This window comes from Melospiza georgiana, chromosome Z, assembly GCF_028018845.1.
Source record: "Melospiza georgiana isolate bMelGeo1 chromosome Z, bMelGeo1.pri, whole genome shotgun sequence".
Lineage (NCBI taxonomy): Eukaryota > Metazoa > Chordata > Aves > Passeriformes > Passerellidae > Melospiza > Melospiza georgiana.
This window is the reverse complement of record NC_080465.1, coordinates 68006051-68023442: the sequence shown is the minus strand read 5'-3', so window position 1 is coordinate 68023442 and position 17392 is coordinate 68006051. Positions and strand designations below refer to the sequence as shown.

The 17392-nt window shown below is 36.3% G+C and overlaps 1 protein-coding gene across 8 annotated transcripts in view; it reads right to left on the bottom strand.

The window, feature by feature from the left end:
* Positions 1–4960: 4960 nt before the first annotated feature.
* MEF2C (myocyte enhancer factor 2C) overlaps positions 4961–17392 on the bottom strand; it is a 121039-nt gene continuing 108607 nt past the window's right edge. For 6 of the 8 annotated variants that reach the window (XM_058044598.1, XM_058044596.1, XM_058044594.1 and 3 more), the window contains 2 exons: positions 16491–16626; positions 4961–9677 (listed from right to left, as the gene is read on the bottom strand). In XM_058044598.1, coding sequence (XP_057900581.1) covers positions 9356–9677; positions 16491–16626 — 458 coding nt within the window. In that variant the 3' untranslated portion in view covers positions 4961–9355. The remainder of the gene's footprint in view (positions 9678–16490; positions 16627–17392) is intronic. The other 2 variants (XM_058044600.1, XM_058044597.1) reach the window with 1 other exon arrangement.

The window sequence follows — 17392 nt, the reverse complement described above, 5'->3', positions numbered from 1 at the left end:
CAAATCTCCCCTGACACAGTTTGAGGCCATTTCCTATTGTCCTGTCGCTGGTTGCCTGGGAGAAGAGACCAACCCACACCTAGATACAAGCTCCTTTCAGGGAGTTGTAGAGAGTGATTTGGTCACTTCCAAGTCTCTTTTTCTCCAGGCTGAACAACCTCAGCTCCCTCAGCTACTCCTCATATGACTTACACTTTAGACCTTCTCCAGCTTCATTACTCTTCTCTGCATTCACTCCAGCATCACATGACTTTATTGAAGTGAAGGGTCCAGAACTGGACACAGCAGTCAAGGGGTGGCCTCAGCATGCTCTGCTGAGTAAAGGGGGACAGTCACTGTACTGCTGGCCACACTGTTGCGGATACCAGCCAGGACGCCTTTGGCCTTCTTGCCTCCTGGGTGCAGCACATTTTGTCCACTCTTGACCAGCACCCCCAGCTCCTTTTCCAAGGTAGCTTCCCAGTGACTCTTTCTCCAGCATGTTGCACTGCATGGCGTTATTGTAGCCAAAGTGCAAGGTTTGTCATTTAGCCTTGTTGAATCTCATATCATTGGCCTCAGTCCATCAGTCCAGGCTGTCCAGATGCATCTGCAGAGCTTTCATAGCCTCCAGCAGGTCAACACTGTCAGACAATTTAGTGTTGTACTTTCTTAGGGTGGACTCAGTCCTCTTGTCCGATAATATTGAACAGGACTGATGCCAGTGCTAAGACCTGGGGAACACCACTGGTGACCAACAGCCAGCTGGATACAGCACCATTCACTGCCACTCTTTGGGCCCAATCCTCCAGCCAGTTCTTAACCCAGCAAAGAGTTCACCTGTCCAAGCCGTGGGCTGCCAGCTTTTTCAAGATTGCAATCACAGAGGGTTCAAAGACTTTACTGTGTCCATGTAGACAACATCCATAGCTTTCCCTTTATCCACCAGGTCAGAGACCAGGTAAAAAAAAGGAGATCAGGTTGGTCAGGCAGGACCTGCCTTTCCTAAACCCCTGCTGCTGATCCCCTGATCCTGCAGGTGCTGAGTGATTGCACTCAGGTGGTCTGCTCTGTGACCCTGCACAGAGGTCAGGCTAACAGGCCGGTAGCTCCTCAAATCTTTCCAGCCCTTCCAGGAGATGTACGTCACACTGGCCAACCTTCAGTCATCTGTGACATCCCCAGTTAACCAGGACAGATGATAAATGATGGACGTGTCTTGGCAAGGCTTTTCTACCAGCTCCCTCTGTACCCTTGGGTGAAACCTGTCTGGTCCCATAGACTTATGAATGTCTAAATTGCTCAGCAAGTCACTTTCTCTTGGATTACAGGGAGACTATTCTGCTCCCTTATATTCTACCCCTGTCAGGGGCCTGGTTTCACTAAGAATAGCTGTCTTACTGGTAGAGTTGGAGGCAAAGAAGGCATTAAGAACATCAGCCTTTATCTTGTCCTTGCTGACATGGTCCTCCTCCATGTTCAATAAAGCATGGAGATTTTCTTTGTCTCTCCTTTAGTTGTTGTATTATAGAAATATTTTTTAAACTTCTTGCACACCAGTGCACACCAGTGATTGCCCAGATTGAATTCTAATTGAACTTTTTCCTTTCTAATTTTCTCTCTGCATGACCTAATGACACCTTGTATTCTTCTTGCGTAGCCTGCCCCTTCTTCCAAAGGTCATAAATTCTCCTTTATTCCCCAGAGTTCTTCCAAAAGCAACACCATGCTAAGTGACAGATTTAGCTCTTGACTAATTACGTGTACTGAATGTTTAATTTGCACTGTAAAATCAATATGCTTAATCTGAAAAAAAGGGTTTGCAAGGAAAATTAGGATGGTTACATTATGTGATGTCTAGATACAAGAACTGCCATATCAGAACAAAAGTCCACTTAGCTCATTATCTTTTCCATGACAGTAGCCTGTAGGGGATTTTCAGGGGGAAGTGCATACAAGATTAAAAGCATACATGAATTGTTCCCTAGAATGCTTCACATTTTCCAAAAATAAGCTATTGAAAATCTTCCTTTACTCTAGCTGGACACTGTAAGTGTGTCATCATACTTAACAAGAAAAATGCAACTATGCCATTATAACTTATTTAAACCATTATGAACTTACCCAGGATGTTTGCTTCCACAGTTCTTTATGGCCAAAAATCCCACTACTTAACTGTATATAATACGCTCATCATACGCCCTTGTGAACATGCTGATGATTTCTTTGTATATATCCTGCGCTTCCGGCGTTTCTGAGAGCACATAGTATTTTCCTGCAGATCTACTATGTCCGTATTATTCACACATAAGGATATACTCTCTCCTTCATATATTTTCCAAGTAGAAAATTAATGTTTTGTAGTTTCTCCTATCAAGAAAATTTGTCTCCTGCCCATCTTGTTCTGTATTCAGAACAGACAGAGTAATTTGTATTAGAAGAAGTATTCCCCCTGTAAAAATGCAGCTGTAAAGGATGTCATAATGATATTTTCTAACTTTCACTTCTCAAAAAAATGCTACCATAGTGTAAAGCATTGCAAAAAAGTGACTTGGGCCTCACAGGATGCTGCATTTTCACTGTGAGATTGAAAACCCGATCCTTAGCAACTCTGCAGAAAAGGATTAGCTATGCAATGTGCTGTAAAAACAAAATTATATTTTATGCCAATTATGTTTATCATGCAAGCACACTACATTTAAGTTTTATCACTTCTAAGTTTTCCTGCACAGTGAAGTCTTCTATTACATTATTTTATGTCTTTGGTCAGAGAAGTAAAACCTCCACAGCTAATGGTGATCAACCCCTGCTCCCAGAAGGAGGCAACATTTTGTAACCTAAAAGAACTTATGGATCATCATCCAGATAAATACAGACAGATACTTGAAACTGAAAACTTTGGGCAGACTATAAACAAACCACAAACAGAAACACAAAGAAGAGGATAGAAAGGACAATTAGAACAGCACACTTTGCACCTTTCAGAAGTAATGAACTCAGTTGAAATTCAGCATTCACACAAGTATTGTCATGTTAGCCTTCAAGTGTCTTTAGCAATCAAGGGGATCCAGAATAGAACCAAAGTGTTCTACAATATCAGCTGGAAGAGGAGGAAGAAATACCAGCAGTAGAAAGTCTACTGATAACCAAAATATCTGCTCAAAAAAGTTACCTCAGATGTGTCTAGATGGACTGCAGAGAATGCAGTATAGATTTACCTATTGCAGGTACTCTGAATATTTAGTCTAAAACATTAAGCACAATACACGAATACCGAAAAGGTAGCCCTATGACTAAGCACTTTAAGTGTCCCAGAATCAGGGACTCCAGCAAACTGGAGTTCCATATATCAGTTTAGATTGAGCAGGTTACCTTGCTGCATTGGTGAATTTCCAGTGAATTAAAGGGGAATAGGCTATATCTGTCAATACAGAGGAACAATTTTTTTTTTTTTTGCTGCTTGTGGACTTAATGATCTGATTGTTTTAAAATCATTCCTTCTTGCCCTTCCTTGGATTCTCTCACTCCCAGTATATTATCTCTGGAAATAGAGACTTTGTGTTTGAGAAAGGGTAAGGTATGAATGAGCCACATATGTCTCAGCATAGTTTCCCAGTTCTACAATGATGTTTTTAGATTTTTGCTAAAGAAAAGAAGAAAGCAATTTTCAGGGAAAGCAAACACTCTGGATAGAAAGGTATATGTGACTTAGTTATTATTTCAGACGTTACACGTCACAATTGCTTTTTAGGATGACATATGTGAATCTAAAGTGAAAAAGGTTATTAAAAAAATTGTTAACCCCCCCACTCCCATTTCAACATAATTTTAAAAAAATTGTTTATAAATAGAGTTCATAGAATTTAAAACAAAGTAATCAGGATGTTTATGCTTATTTTTTCCAGAGAAGCAAATAACAGAACAAAGTATATAACAGACTCTATTTTCTAAGTAATTTCTTTTTCCAGTGCAGGCATAGCATTATCAGTATTAATTACATAGATGATGACTCCCAGATAAATCTTCTAAGACAACTGCATTTTCAGAAATACTTTGTTCATACTGGCCAATGATGAAAAAAAGCTATTTAGTTGTACAAAATACATTCTGTAGTAAAATCAATGACACTTAATCTTAGTTTTAGCATCTCATTGCAAGGCTGTGTCCAACACTGCAATACTAAGAATATTTCTCTTAAAAGAAATTGTCATGAAAAGGAACAGCACAGCACAGTTCTTTTCTTTCATAAACCTATTTAGAAACTAGGTTTTGTAAAGTTATTTTTGAAATTGTAACATTCAGCAAGCACCTTAACTTCTTAGTAGCTTGTCTGCTTCTGGTGTAAAAACACATCTTTTTGAAATAAAGTGATTCTTTCATTCTCAAACTCTGAAACTATAAATATTAGTTGGAAAACCCCCTGTAACTCCCAATAAACAAACAAACAAAAAAAAAACCCAAACAAAAAATCAAGCAAACAAATATTCTGAGAAAAAAATGACAGAAAAGTGAATAGATTCATTCTGACACAGTCCTTGTGCAGTTTTGTTAGAGAGTATTGACAGAGTGTAGATCAAATGATATATGATTTTGACACAGAACATGCATTTTTGGAGGGTTTTTGCATGATTGTCCCCACAGGTAAAATTCACAGGACATGTTGATATGGGAGTTTAGATTCCCTGTCAGTTTAAGCACCTGAATGCCAGGCATTATTTCACCTAGTTCCTCTGCTAAGGACAGATTCAGATGGCCTCACTCCAAATGACACTGACTCTAGAGCAGCAATGGTGTTTCCCTGACTTGATGGGGTGATATGTGCCAGAAAATATTGCTTAGTAAAGCAAGCACAAATATTCAGTAAGGGACCTTGAGACAGCTGCTGGTAGTTAAAGCTCTGATTCTTTCATGTGTTACATTGTGAAACAGTGAAAAGTGAACATTATTTAAATTAATAAAAAAATGCACAACGGACACCATATCACTAAGAAAGCCAGTAACTTTACTGATTTGTCTGCAAAATACAAATTATACCTTATTTCCAGCAGGAGAATCTTTTGAAATTTTCCCATTTTTGTTCACTACAGACAGCTGAATTAAGTCCCTTGAGATACACAGATGTAGTTTAACTTAGTTATAACATCTTGTCATCTAGTGGCGACAAAGTCCAGCTTATGCCGCTGTGAGCCTCTACTTTAAAATTCGTTGCAAATGCTTGTACGCTCCCATTTACAAGCTATTTTGTTATCACCATTATTTTATGGAAGCAAATCCCCATGAAAGAGAAGAAAAAAAGAAAAAAAAGATACAACAAACCATCTGAAGCAATCCAAGTGTAATGCCTGCGGTAACCCAGGTCTGATATTAAATACATAAAAGACTTTAGTACTGCATTTTTAATTTTTAATTTTTTAAAAAATTACTTTCTTAAATGACCTTTTTTTTTTAATCAAATAGAGGTATGGATCAGTCTGAGGTATGAGAAGGGAAGGTAGAAATGCAACATGTGACTATGAAAATAATCAAATGGATACTTTTGATGCAGAAAGTCTGTGGCTCAAAGCTTGGATTGCTCCACATCTTTGGTTAAAATATATTAACAAAAGCCTTTTATTACATCTACAGTCTGAAGCGTTCTAACAGACACCAGTGTTCCATCAGTCCTTCAAGAGACCTGTAGTGGCAGGAAATGAATGCCATATAACTGACGACATCACAGCAGATGGCACAAACAGGAACAGATGAAGTATGCCATGTTTAGGCAACAGCCTTTATTGAGGTTTCAAGTGGCTTTTAAAAAAATTACAAAGCATTTACCTTCAAGGTGAAGGAAGAAGGAAAACAAACAGCTGTTAGACTACAGATAAAAGTGGGCATATAGGATTGCAAATACAATACAAAAGGATTGATGTCCTTGAAAACAGCCTATGAGTTCTATTCTTATACTAACTTTACCTGAAAAAGATCTGCGGACAACAGCTAATTTTTACACTAGTCATTAAAAATTGCTAAATTCCTCTTCTGGGAAAAATATAAGCCATTTTGTTATAAAACACAATTTCTGAGAGACACTGAAATGAACAAAGCTTTACTGTGAATGGCTCAATGCATACAATATATATGTTGTGCAGATAAAGTATATAATATAATTGTCACCAGCAATTAAACACTAACTGACAACATCTTTTAATAGAGATTAGCTTAGCTATAACAATACTTGCAGGTGCCTAGAATGCCACTTCAGGTGTTTGAACTTACAATTAAGAATGTTGCCTAAAACATCATATAGCATGGGTTAAGGTAAAGTAAATGTTAATACTCTTTCAGGGCTCTGCCCCAAGCTCCTTAAATACAAAGGAATCACACAATAAACCCAAATTACCTTTTGCAAACACAATAAATGGTAAGATACAGATAAAGGAACAAGAAAGGTAGACAGTTATAGTTTACAGAAAGTGACTTCACAATCAAAGTTGTGCTTCTTATCATTAGATCAGTTTGCAAATATGCATTATCCCCCACAATTTTGCCAGTATAAGTTAGTTGCCTTCTGCAGCAGGAACAAGAGGGCTGACTGGCATTTATTTTCATGTGATTCAGTTCTACTTGTGTTTATACAAAAAAATCACTGTCAGAGTTAATATAAATTGCCCAGGCAATACTTTTCATGCTACTTTCTGCTTAGTTACTTGCAGTAATATTATACACTGCATCTTCATTAAATGATATCTTTCATTTTTTCATGTGTTGCTGAGGCAAATCGCAAGGTAAACTATTAATATGGCTATTCTTAATATATCAATAGACCAAATCCCCTTCCCCACTGAGAAATTTCTACTACTATACCAATGAAATTGTATTTTTTCTTGAAATGACAAGGTATATTTGTGATACATTTGCATATTTTTGACACACTAACATTTAAAATTCTCAAAAGAGAATATGAGTAAAGGTTAATCTGAGGGTGAAGAAAGTGGCTTTTGTGTTTTAAAATTAATTATGGGCCCCATTTTACCTTTTGTTTTGTTTTGAGTTTTTAAATTTATTTTTTGGGATTTTTAAAACATGCGTATCTTTGTTTACCCTGCAGTTTGCTACATGAGGTAAAATGGATGCATTAGTAGCACAGCATTCTGCTTAAAGAGTTTCCAGATTATGTACTAGCCCCTGCACGGCTGAAAGTGCCTGTAAGGCAGGCTTCTGTAAAGTCATGGTAAGTGAAGAGCCTATGTCCTAATGCACACTGTAGTTTGATCATCATTCTCTACTACGGAGAGGTACACTCCATCGTTGAGCAGTGCACAGCAACTGCATGTATAGGTGGAAAAAGAGTGTGTATTTCACTTCAAAGTACTTTGTGTTGACGTTTTTCTGTTGCAGCTGTATTTTTCACCATAATGTCAATGTATGTCATTGAGACCTAGAATGACCCTTGAAAAAAGGAGAAATATTTCTCTTTTACTATGGCACTAACATTTTGCTTAAACACTTTTCCCCTCCAACAGAATGGTTAAACTGAAACACTTGAATATACCATTTTTTCTAATAGACAAGAGGGACAAAGAGGGACTTAAAGAAAATGACACATTCCCTCTGGTCAAGCTATCTTAGTCAAAGGAACAATATGAAGCTGGAGAAAATGTGGATGCTGTGTGCTGAAGCAAGTCCTGCTCTGGTGAAAGAAAACACACAGGGAGTGTTGCTCAACAACATGTCCACTGTGAGATGATGTGACTGCAGAGGTCCATGAGAACCAAGGACCAGTTGGCCAATATTGCCTGTGTAAAATCAACTGACTTTGAATCACACTTTAACTGATAATCTCTTGAAGAGTTTTATGTCTATGAGAGAGGGGAGGAATCTATACAACAGGCACTTTAGTGCTGATCCCTCCCTTTTCCTCCCCCTGCTGCTTCAGCACATATTTACCTGCACTCACGTAGCTTACAGCCGTTAGAGCTGCACATCCAATTCAGATGGGCAGAATACCAACTTCATTAATGAGAAAGGGCCAAGTTACGCCACTTTGTCATTTAACCCATGGAAAGCTACAAGATACGCAGTACGTTACATAATAGAAGGGCCCTTAACTTGTTACAATGCACAAAAACAGCATGAAAGAACTAATCAGTATATACAATGGATGGCAGTTCACCCAACTGATTGTAAAATGCTGTATTAAAATGATTTAAGTTGTTACACTATGGGTAAAGTCTAATTGTTTACAGATCAGTCTTTCAGCAGCTGACTTTGATCTGTAGAATGTATACCCACTGAAAGAAAACTGAAAGAAAATAGTTAAATGTGCAACTGCACAAATATAATTCCCCACTATCAAGAGAACAAAATCTATTACCATAATTATTATATATATTAGAAAGCTATACACAAGCATGTTAATTTCACAGATTTTTTTAAAAGATTCTTAATATTTTATATAATTAGAAATACACATTTCAAAACCAAAACTTCTGCAAAGAGAAAACAGTTATCTTAATTAGCAAAGCATGGAGTTCCTCAAGGCTTAGGGTAGTGCTTTCTATACAGAAAGTCCTTTTTGTTTGTTTCTTCAGGACTGCTTAAAAGATTAGCAAAGCTATCAAGGAAAAAAGAACAAATTTTGGCTTAAGGGAACTACAAAAGCCACAAATGCTTTGCAAACTCTGTCTTTTTAATATGAAAATAAGCAAAATGTAATGTACATATTTTTATACTTTTATTTAATAAGTGATGCAGACCCAGAATTTTTGAAATTAAATATGTCAGCCCTCGAACTCAACATTTCTATAAGTATGGTCCTCTTGAAATGGTTTGATCCTTTTAAACTGAGTGCCATACTCTAACAAAATGCCTGCATGTTTGTGAGCATTTTCAGTATGTTAGGTGACTCAGTCTCTTTCTAGCATCAATTCACGGCCACCCAACTGCTGGATCTGTCAAAACATCTGTACATTTTCTATATGTTGCATAACAGCTGCTTTCTCTCTCAGTAAAGATCTGCCATTTCTGGCAAATGTTTTCATTTTGTCTATTTACATGTAAATAACGTTGAACCTGCAACATGACACTATCTATTGTAACATACATTTTGCAAGGGAGCACAACAGTGAAAAGAAGTTAGCCTTAAAATCTATTTTGTACAAGTGTTCTGTTGTACAACTCAAGTGCTAAGCTTATCTCAGCATTTCTGTTTATCCTTATACTGCATCACTGAGGCAAGTTAAAAGTACTTTTACAAAACAGAGTACCTGACTTTTTTTCCACACACGGCACATATAATGCATATCGACCCTTCCCCTCCCCCCCCCCCATTAAGGTATAGCACACACACACTGCAAGAAAAAAAAAAAATCCCAACTAATAGATCATAATGTTATCATGTTGCCCATCCTTCAGAGAGCCGCATGCGCTTGACAGAGGGGCTTTCCCTTTCGTCCGGCGAAGGTCTGGTGAGTCCAATGGGGGAGTGGAATTCATTCCGGTGATCTTCTCGGTCACTTCCATCGTAGGAACTGCTACAGCTGCTCAAACTGTCAACAGGAGATCTCCCCGCCTCATGGCGCGTGTGCTGTTGGTATCTCGATGGTGTGGTGGTACGATCTCTAGGAGGAGAAACAGGTTCTGACTTGATGTTGAGGCTTTGAGTAGAAGGCAGGGAGAGATTTGTACTCTGAGATAAATGAGTGCTAGTGCAAGCTCTGTAGGAGGAAAGGAAACTCAGTTACAGATGGAGGAGGCATGGAGCCCCCAGATATGCACAAACACTCACATGAAACACCACTGTAAAGGCTCGCACAGGATCAGCACATGCAGAGATCATGGGGAACTGTTGTCTGAGCAGAATTCATGAGTTCCAGGAGATGACAGCACCACAACAGATGTGGTCAGCTTTAGGGGGACAAGCCCTCAGTTTGGAGAGAGGTCTTGCTCTCAATCTCCCATTTCTCCATTTATTAAGATCAAGTGTCATCAAAATTTAGGAAGGTGAGCCTTTTCATTGTTGGAACCACCTTCAGGTTTCTGTATAACAAATGTGTGTGTGTATGAATGGGCTGAGATGGAAAGCATGGACTTTCTGCTGGGTTTAATCCAATTAATTTGAATGCACGCAACTATTTTTATTGTGGTTTGTTTTGACATGTGACTTCAGATACAAAACAGAAACAAAAAAATCTGGTCTGGTAATTTTTATGCTTTTCAGAATAAAGTTGAAATTAGTAGTCCTAACATTGACATCAACAAAATAGCATAGGCAGGCAAGGATTTAGATATGATTTTAGGGTTTAAATCCATAAATCCGTAATTCAATCCAGAATGCATTTGGATAAACTACAAAAGCGAACCTGAGGAATAGTAGAAGATGACACAGGACTACACTGTTTGCCCAGAGGAAAGCCAAGCTTGAAGGATGCTACTAGCAGACAGACTGCTATTCTGAAACTTATTCAAAGGTAAGCTGTGTAAGTATTCTAAGTTTTTCTCTTTTTTTTTTTCTTCCTTTTTTGTGCATTTTTTTGGCAGGTAGTGGCAGAGAAAAGATGACACAGGCAGGGAGAAGAGTGAATACTGAGAACACACTTTACGGGAGAAATGAGATTACTTTCATCTGCACAACATTTTGTACAGAAGCACCACCTCCTGGAAAAACCTGACTTTTCATTATTAAAACAGAATTTCCAACACGCAGTTCCCATTACGTTCCACTTCAGGGACCATTTGCTAGGCTGAAGTTAGTGTCTTATCCAAGAAACAGAATTTCAAGGTTTCTATTAATGAGTATTTATTTATACAGGGTAGGAAGGCAGTAAGGATAACACTTGACTTCACAAGATTTTAAACCTAAAGGGATATGCAGGCATTTTAAGGCAAAAAAGTGTAATATTGGGATTTGGAAGGAATTTCCAAGAATATAAAAGACACAGGTAAGTTTAGTGTAGACTTTTAACTTTACTGAAATACTCTCCCTAGGGTGTCATCGGCTGAGAGCTGAATAATATTTAAACAACATTTACTACTACTTTGATGATTTTTTTTTCTTCTGACAGATTTAAAATAAAACTGTATGGCTTCAATATTTAATAATATACTCTGATTTTAGCAGGAATTGCTGCAGTGTTTAAAAATGAATGGATCTTGTTAGAAAACAAAACAGCATGTTCTACCTCCAATTTTTTCATCAATCCTTCCTTCCTGACAAATTTGTCAAATCTGCAATGAGCCCTTTCCTAAGTTACAGAGTTCATAAGTAATAGCCTTCACAATAAAAAAATGTAAGCCTTTCCTTTTTTTCAAAGAGGATATTTTCCTTGCATTGCTTCTATAAATATTAAATTAACACATATAAGAAACTGTAAATATAAGACTTTGCCAGTCCAACATAGTGAAATATTCCAATATTCCACTCCTCCTGAAAATGTGTCAAAAACAGTCGAAAGAGAATCAAATATACATTTCTGTCCTTTTTTCTTTTTTTTTGCTTTTCATTTCCAGTAACTTTATTTTTGTGTTGCTTAGGCGGTTCTAGGACTTCATCTGAGTAAACAGAGTGAAAGTTTGTCAGTTTAGTATGATAAGATTACATATGATTTTACATGCCAAGCTTATACCTAAACCTGAAAGTTCTATAATAAATGATGGTGGAGCCTAGAGAATTGATTTTAGAAGTGTTTGATTTGAGCAAATGACATCCCCTTTGCAAAGCTTGGGATAATTAAAAAAGATAAAAATAGACAAAAATAACCATATTCAGTCAAATTTGTTCACATGGAACATACTGGCATTCTATTGTGTGGCAGCATCCAAAGGAACAAATCTACAGGGATAAACTGAATTTCCATAATACAGAGCTGGTATTGCTGTACTGGAATGTTGCCTTTTTAATAATGCTTCAAAAGTGAGTATGAGAATGCATCTCTACAGACTTTTCTACAGATTCCTTGCGATTCAGCAGCAGTATTACATAATAACCTAGCATAAAAATTAATGGCAGTTTTATAAATCCTTCAGGTTTATTTGAATTTTGAACCATCTTTTTTTGTTTTTTTGGTACATTTATAAAAGGATAAGAAATCATTTTGTTAGGTCAAGACTGAATTTCTGAATTTTAAAACAATATTAAAACAATATAAATATATTGTTGCACTTATTTTGATACATCTCTTTTTCTTTATAAATATAGCCTTTTTCTGCTGAAAGTATTTCTGAAATTTAATATATTTTTATTTGATTATAATTTGTAATTCTTCATTAACATTTTCTGAAACATTTTTATGAGCAGCTCATCTGCTTGGGAAATGTACTGTTACATACCTGTGAATGGTGAAATAATAGGTATTTAGGTGCAATCTTTATATTCTAAACAAAGGATTGACTACTATTTAGAATGGAAGGTGCACAGTAAGAAATGAGAATTCTGTCTGCTGCAAAATGATTTAATTTTGTGTATAAGTATATGTGCGTGTAGAAACAGCTGTTTTCACTTGAATGTATCAATGTATATTTTACACTGTTGCTTCATAAAATTATCTGAATTGGGCCCAAGCATGTCCTATTGTAATAATTTCAAACCTTCACTAAATTCCCTGGTAAACAAACAGGTTTTGGATATAGAAACCCTACTGAGAAACTAAAGAAAATTATTCAAAGGTTTGTGTACAACTACATGCACTGAATAAGTGTTGGGCAGTCCACTTATGCAGACATTATCACCTTTTTCCACATATTGTATGAAAACATTTCATTTTATGGAGACAGTGAAGAAAATTAGTATCTTAACTTGGCACACCAGTCCCTCCTGAGGCCAGTGTAGTTAAAATTTGGTTTTTATTCAGATTATGATGGCCACATGGAGAAATGCTGCTTCCTATCTGGTTTCAACACAGAACATCTACACAGTTCTGCTGTATGAGAAGTGGGGGAGCAAGACATTGTCATGAGCTAGGGATGATGACACCTCTGTGTGCAGCTCCTTCTGTCTGATTCTCCAAATGGTATTGAAGCTCAGCATGCACAGGTAGAAGTGCAGGTCTGAGTAAGTGATGAGTGAGGACATGAATACTGACCGTGTAGATTTTTGTAGAGGGAGAAAGTGGTCTATTGAAGGAAGGGACCCTCATGCACCTTTTCTTTTACACCCACTTTCCTAAATCAGCTTACTGCCTCACTTTATATAATTTCTCCCAATAAAATCATGTAAAGAACCATTGAAAATTCATGGTTATGTGCTAATTTGCATCTAGGAGAAGATATTTTTGACTTAGTAACAATTCAACTTCTTCCCTCTGCTCTATTTTTTTTTTTTTTTAGGTAAAAGCTAAGAGGGATTTAGGTCTTTTTTTATACTTTTCTGATCACTGTAAAAGCAGAATACGAATTTCTGTGTCAAGACATTTTGTATAGTTCTCACATGATAAGTTACACTTTTTAAACAGGATTTAAAAAAATAGCAGGAAGCTGAGTTATTAAAACATCTTGTAATAGTGGCGTAAGAAAAATAGGCTCAATCTGAAATACAGAAGGTTTTAATTCAAAACAAGGAAATTGGCAGAACTGATACAAATTCATTAAACATGATGTACCCGTTTCCAAATTTTTCAGGAAAAATAGTTTAATGGAGAATATGTATAGCTATAGTTGTCATCTAATAAAAAATAATTGTAGCTAAGTAATAATCTTTCTATATAAGGGTCACAGAACAAGTCAGCATTATCCATGAATTGGGACAACTTTTTATTCATGTGGGTAGAAGTTTGTAGAAACTTCTCTTATATAAATAATTATCTATACTGAAGCACCTTCAGATTAAATGTTGTTTCTCTCCCTGCATTCATATTTTAGGAAAGTAAAAACTTCACCTGTGGATGTTACTTTTAGATGAAAAGATTGTCTCTTAGGCTAGGAAATGTGGATGCAAGAGAACATATTCCACACTATGGATTTGTGCATAAAGTATTTTGATAATTTATTATGATGTTTGGAAAGGACTTTAGTTTTGGTTATCAGCAGTTAACTTCTAGTAGTCTTTTTGGTACTGTTCAGGCCAAATCACAAAGCTTTGGAAGGACTGATTTTCAGCAGAATTTTTGTATGGATTTTTTCCAGATGTAGATGCATTAAAAGACCATGAAAATACTATTCTTTTTTTTTAACTAAAAAGTTAAAAAGTTTGGTTTCTTTCAATGTCTCAGTCATATCTAAACAGCTTCTACATGTCTAAACAGGCTCTACATTGTTGTGCTGTTCACCAGGCTTGGCAGAAGGCCAAAAGCAGCACAGACAGGGAAAGTGAACTACTCCCATGTCCTCGTGTACTTGCCCTTGAGTCCATCGGCACTAGTGCGGCTCCTAATTGCACAGTCAACTTCAAGAACTAAGAGCTTGGTTGCAGAGATCTCCGATTACCTTCAAGATGGTTCTGACAGTGCTACTCAAATTGCTGAGGACTTATCTGGAGCAAGATAATGCATCTAATCCTGTCTTAATTCTACTATTAATCACATTCTTGTCATTACATCTTGCCAAGCAGAGCTGATTTTCACCTTTAGACTTTGTTGAAAAACAAAACCTGAAGGAGACCTGGAGTATGTCTTCCATTAACTGTTTTCTCACAGGTCTTTATAGCCTACTGTTGGCAACAAGCATCTCACTGCCAGACCTTTTCAGTATATGATCCCACTAAGCACTGAGATTTATGTTGTTGAAACATTTCTGGATGTGTTTTCTCAAGTATGTGAAGATGACTGTAATTTTGTTTCATTTTAAAAATCTTTTTGCAAATTCTAAATCAGGTTGATATACACTGGATATGTTCTACAGAATTTCAAGTTTTTCAAGTAATTCAAAAGTTAAAACAGATGCTCTTTCCTGTAGAACTCAGTGAATATAATTTTCTGCAGTGATAGAAGACTTCTCAAGAACCATCTCTGAAGCAGCTTTCATAGCTGAATTCACTTACAAATCACTGAAAGAGTAATAAGAGTAGCAACTCAGAATGTATTCCACAGCCACAGACATTACACTTTGATATTGATATGAATCAGACACAGATCACAATGCGTGACAAATCTGAAAAGGCATGTAGTTTAGGAGTTAATTTATACCTTTTTGTTTTTCTAACCAAATAGCATTATTACATTCCTTGGTATAGTACCAATTGTTTTTACAGTGATACCTAACGTGAGCTTTCAATTTATTTGAGAATTCATTATTTTAGTTGTACAGGAAGTCTGAATGCTGACCCAGAAGTAGTGCAAACTCATAAAGGAAAGTATAAGAGATAGATATTAAGACTTTTTTTCTAGCACAAGTATTTCAGTTGTATGTTTTTATGACATTTGCATCTATATATACTTGTTTATGCAGAAATGAGGTTTAAAAAATTAGTTCCTTTGAAACATTTGTATAGCTCCCCTTAAAAACCCAAATTATCAACATGGTAAAGACATTAAAATAAGTTACAAAAAATGTTCGGATAATGTAGAAGGAGAATTTTGAAGTTTAAGGTGCATTTAGAGTATTAAATTGTTCCACACTATGGCAACAATTTCTTTCAAAGAAAGAAAGTGTATATGTGGAAGACCTCTTTCACAAAAAAGGTTTTCCTTTCAAATATATATGGATTCATTTTTTTCCTCATGAATACACTCCTGCTGTTTTCAGCTTTTATTTTTATAAATAAATTTATTTTTATAAACCTTTTAAAATTCCAACATGTCTAGGCTATTGTGCCACACCAGTGCATGCCTATGGTCTTACTCAATAGAAATTGTAGATATCAAAATATTTGAAAATCATACACCTGTTCACTTAAATGAGCCCAAGAGGTTACTTGTTCAGGTGATTTCCCTGTGTGAATTTTCACACTTCTAAAGATCCTGAGGTGATTGAGCACTATGTTTCTCTGAAACTTGAATAAATATTGTAAAATTAGCCACTAGAGGGCAGGAATACATGTACTTCTTAGCACAGGCACATCACAGTGAGTTGTGTAGGCTTACATTTCTTTGGCTTAATCATGCTATTTTCTCATAAAAATCATCTCCAAATAAATGAAACTTGAATTTCAGAGCTGAGCAGAAGGGAGTATGTGATTATTATATAACGTTTAGGCTTAATCTCAGGTCAATTAATTATGTAATCTTACTTCATTAAAATATCTAAAAAATTTTCTTACTGTAAATGTGCAACATTAACTGGAAATTAAAAGCATAAATAAAAAGTATAGCATCAGTACAATATAGGTGTTTGATTTTAATAGTAAAATAAAATCTATTTAAATAAATAAAAACTAAAACATAAACACTACACTACTGAGAACATGCCACAAACACAAAATATTTCATTGCAACTCCCTAGCAAACTTTCCATGAATTACATTGTTCCAGTTTTGCAAAATCTAGTTTTTATACACAGTAGATATGTTCTGGTATGTTACCTTGACATATTTCACATTTGGAATTACTGGGGAGACTGAAGTCACTGTAGGACAGTAAAATAAAGAAAGCACTGCTTACCCCAATTGACTGAGGGCAGATGGTGGCATGTTATGTAGGTGTTGCTGTTGCCAGCCAGTCACAGAACCGAGATGAAGAGCACTGGCTGTATTAAAACCAGAGAGAGATGATATATCTGCACTACTCAGAGAATATTCTAGATTTGAAAACAGAAAGACAATAATTAAGAGAGAATTAAAGAGGAAGCAATTAAACAACAACTAGCCTAGTAATTTTCTTGTCACTTTGTAAGCCATTTAATTTTAATTACACCAATCACATTAAGTTGCAGGAGAAAAAGTAAATCTTCCTCTTCCCTCAACTCATTAACTTGGGAGCAAATAACGCACTAATAATTATTCTGTAATCTAGCAGTGTTTTACTGGGTCTGGCAGATCTAAAGCATTCTTAACCTGTAAATTCACCATAACTACAAAAGGACTGTCAAAAAGACTTGAAAAATACAACATTTTGGTTACAGTCTTCCTTGCAGAAGTCTGCAGGCAGTCTGCTTCTGAACAATATGTGTGTTCTAAACATGTGCTGGATCTATGTCACTGTGTGCACTCTGAACAGCAGCAATACACAACAGGAATTGTAGAGACGCCTTGAGGCTTGACTTCTGCACCCTCCCAGGCAGGAAGCTGTGAGAGCCAACAGAGTTACTGAACTCTGGTTGGAGATAGTGAAGCTGCTTATTTCCACTACCTCATGGCTTTAGCATGATGCACTCAACTGCATGAAATTATATCCAAGGAAGACTAAACTGTTAACTGCTTTAAGGTTGCTGGGGTTATTTATTGTGTTTTTTTGTGGGGGGGCTTTTTCTTTTAAATTTTAATTAAAGCCAATGAAATAAAGCTACCAAATCAGTTTTACTTCAAGCAAATCAGCTAACTTTGAAACAGATACATCTGAAGTTA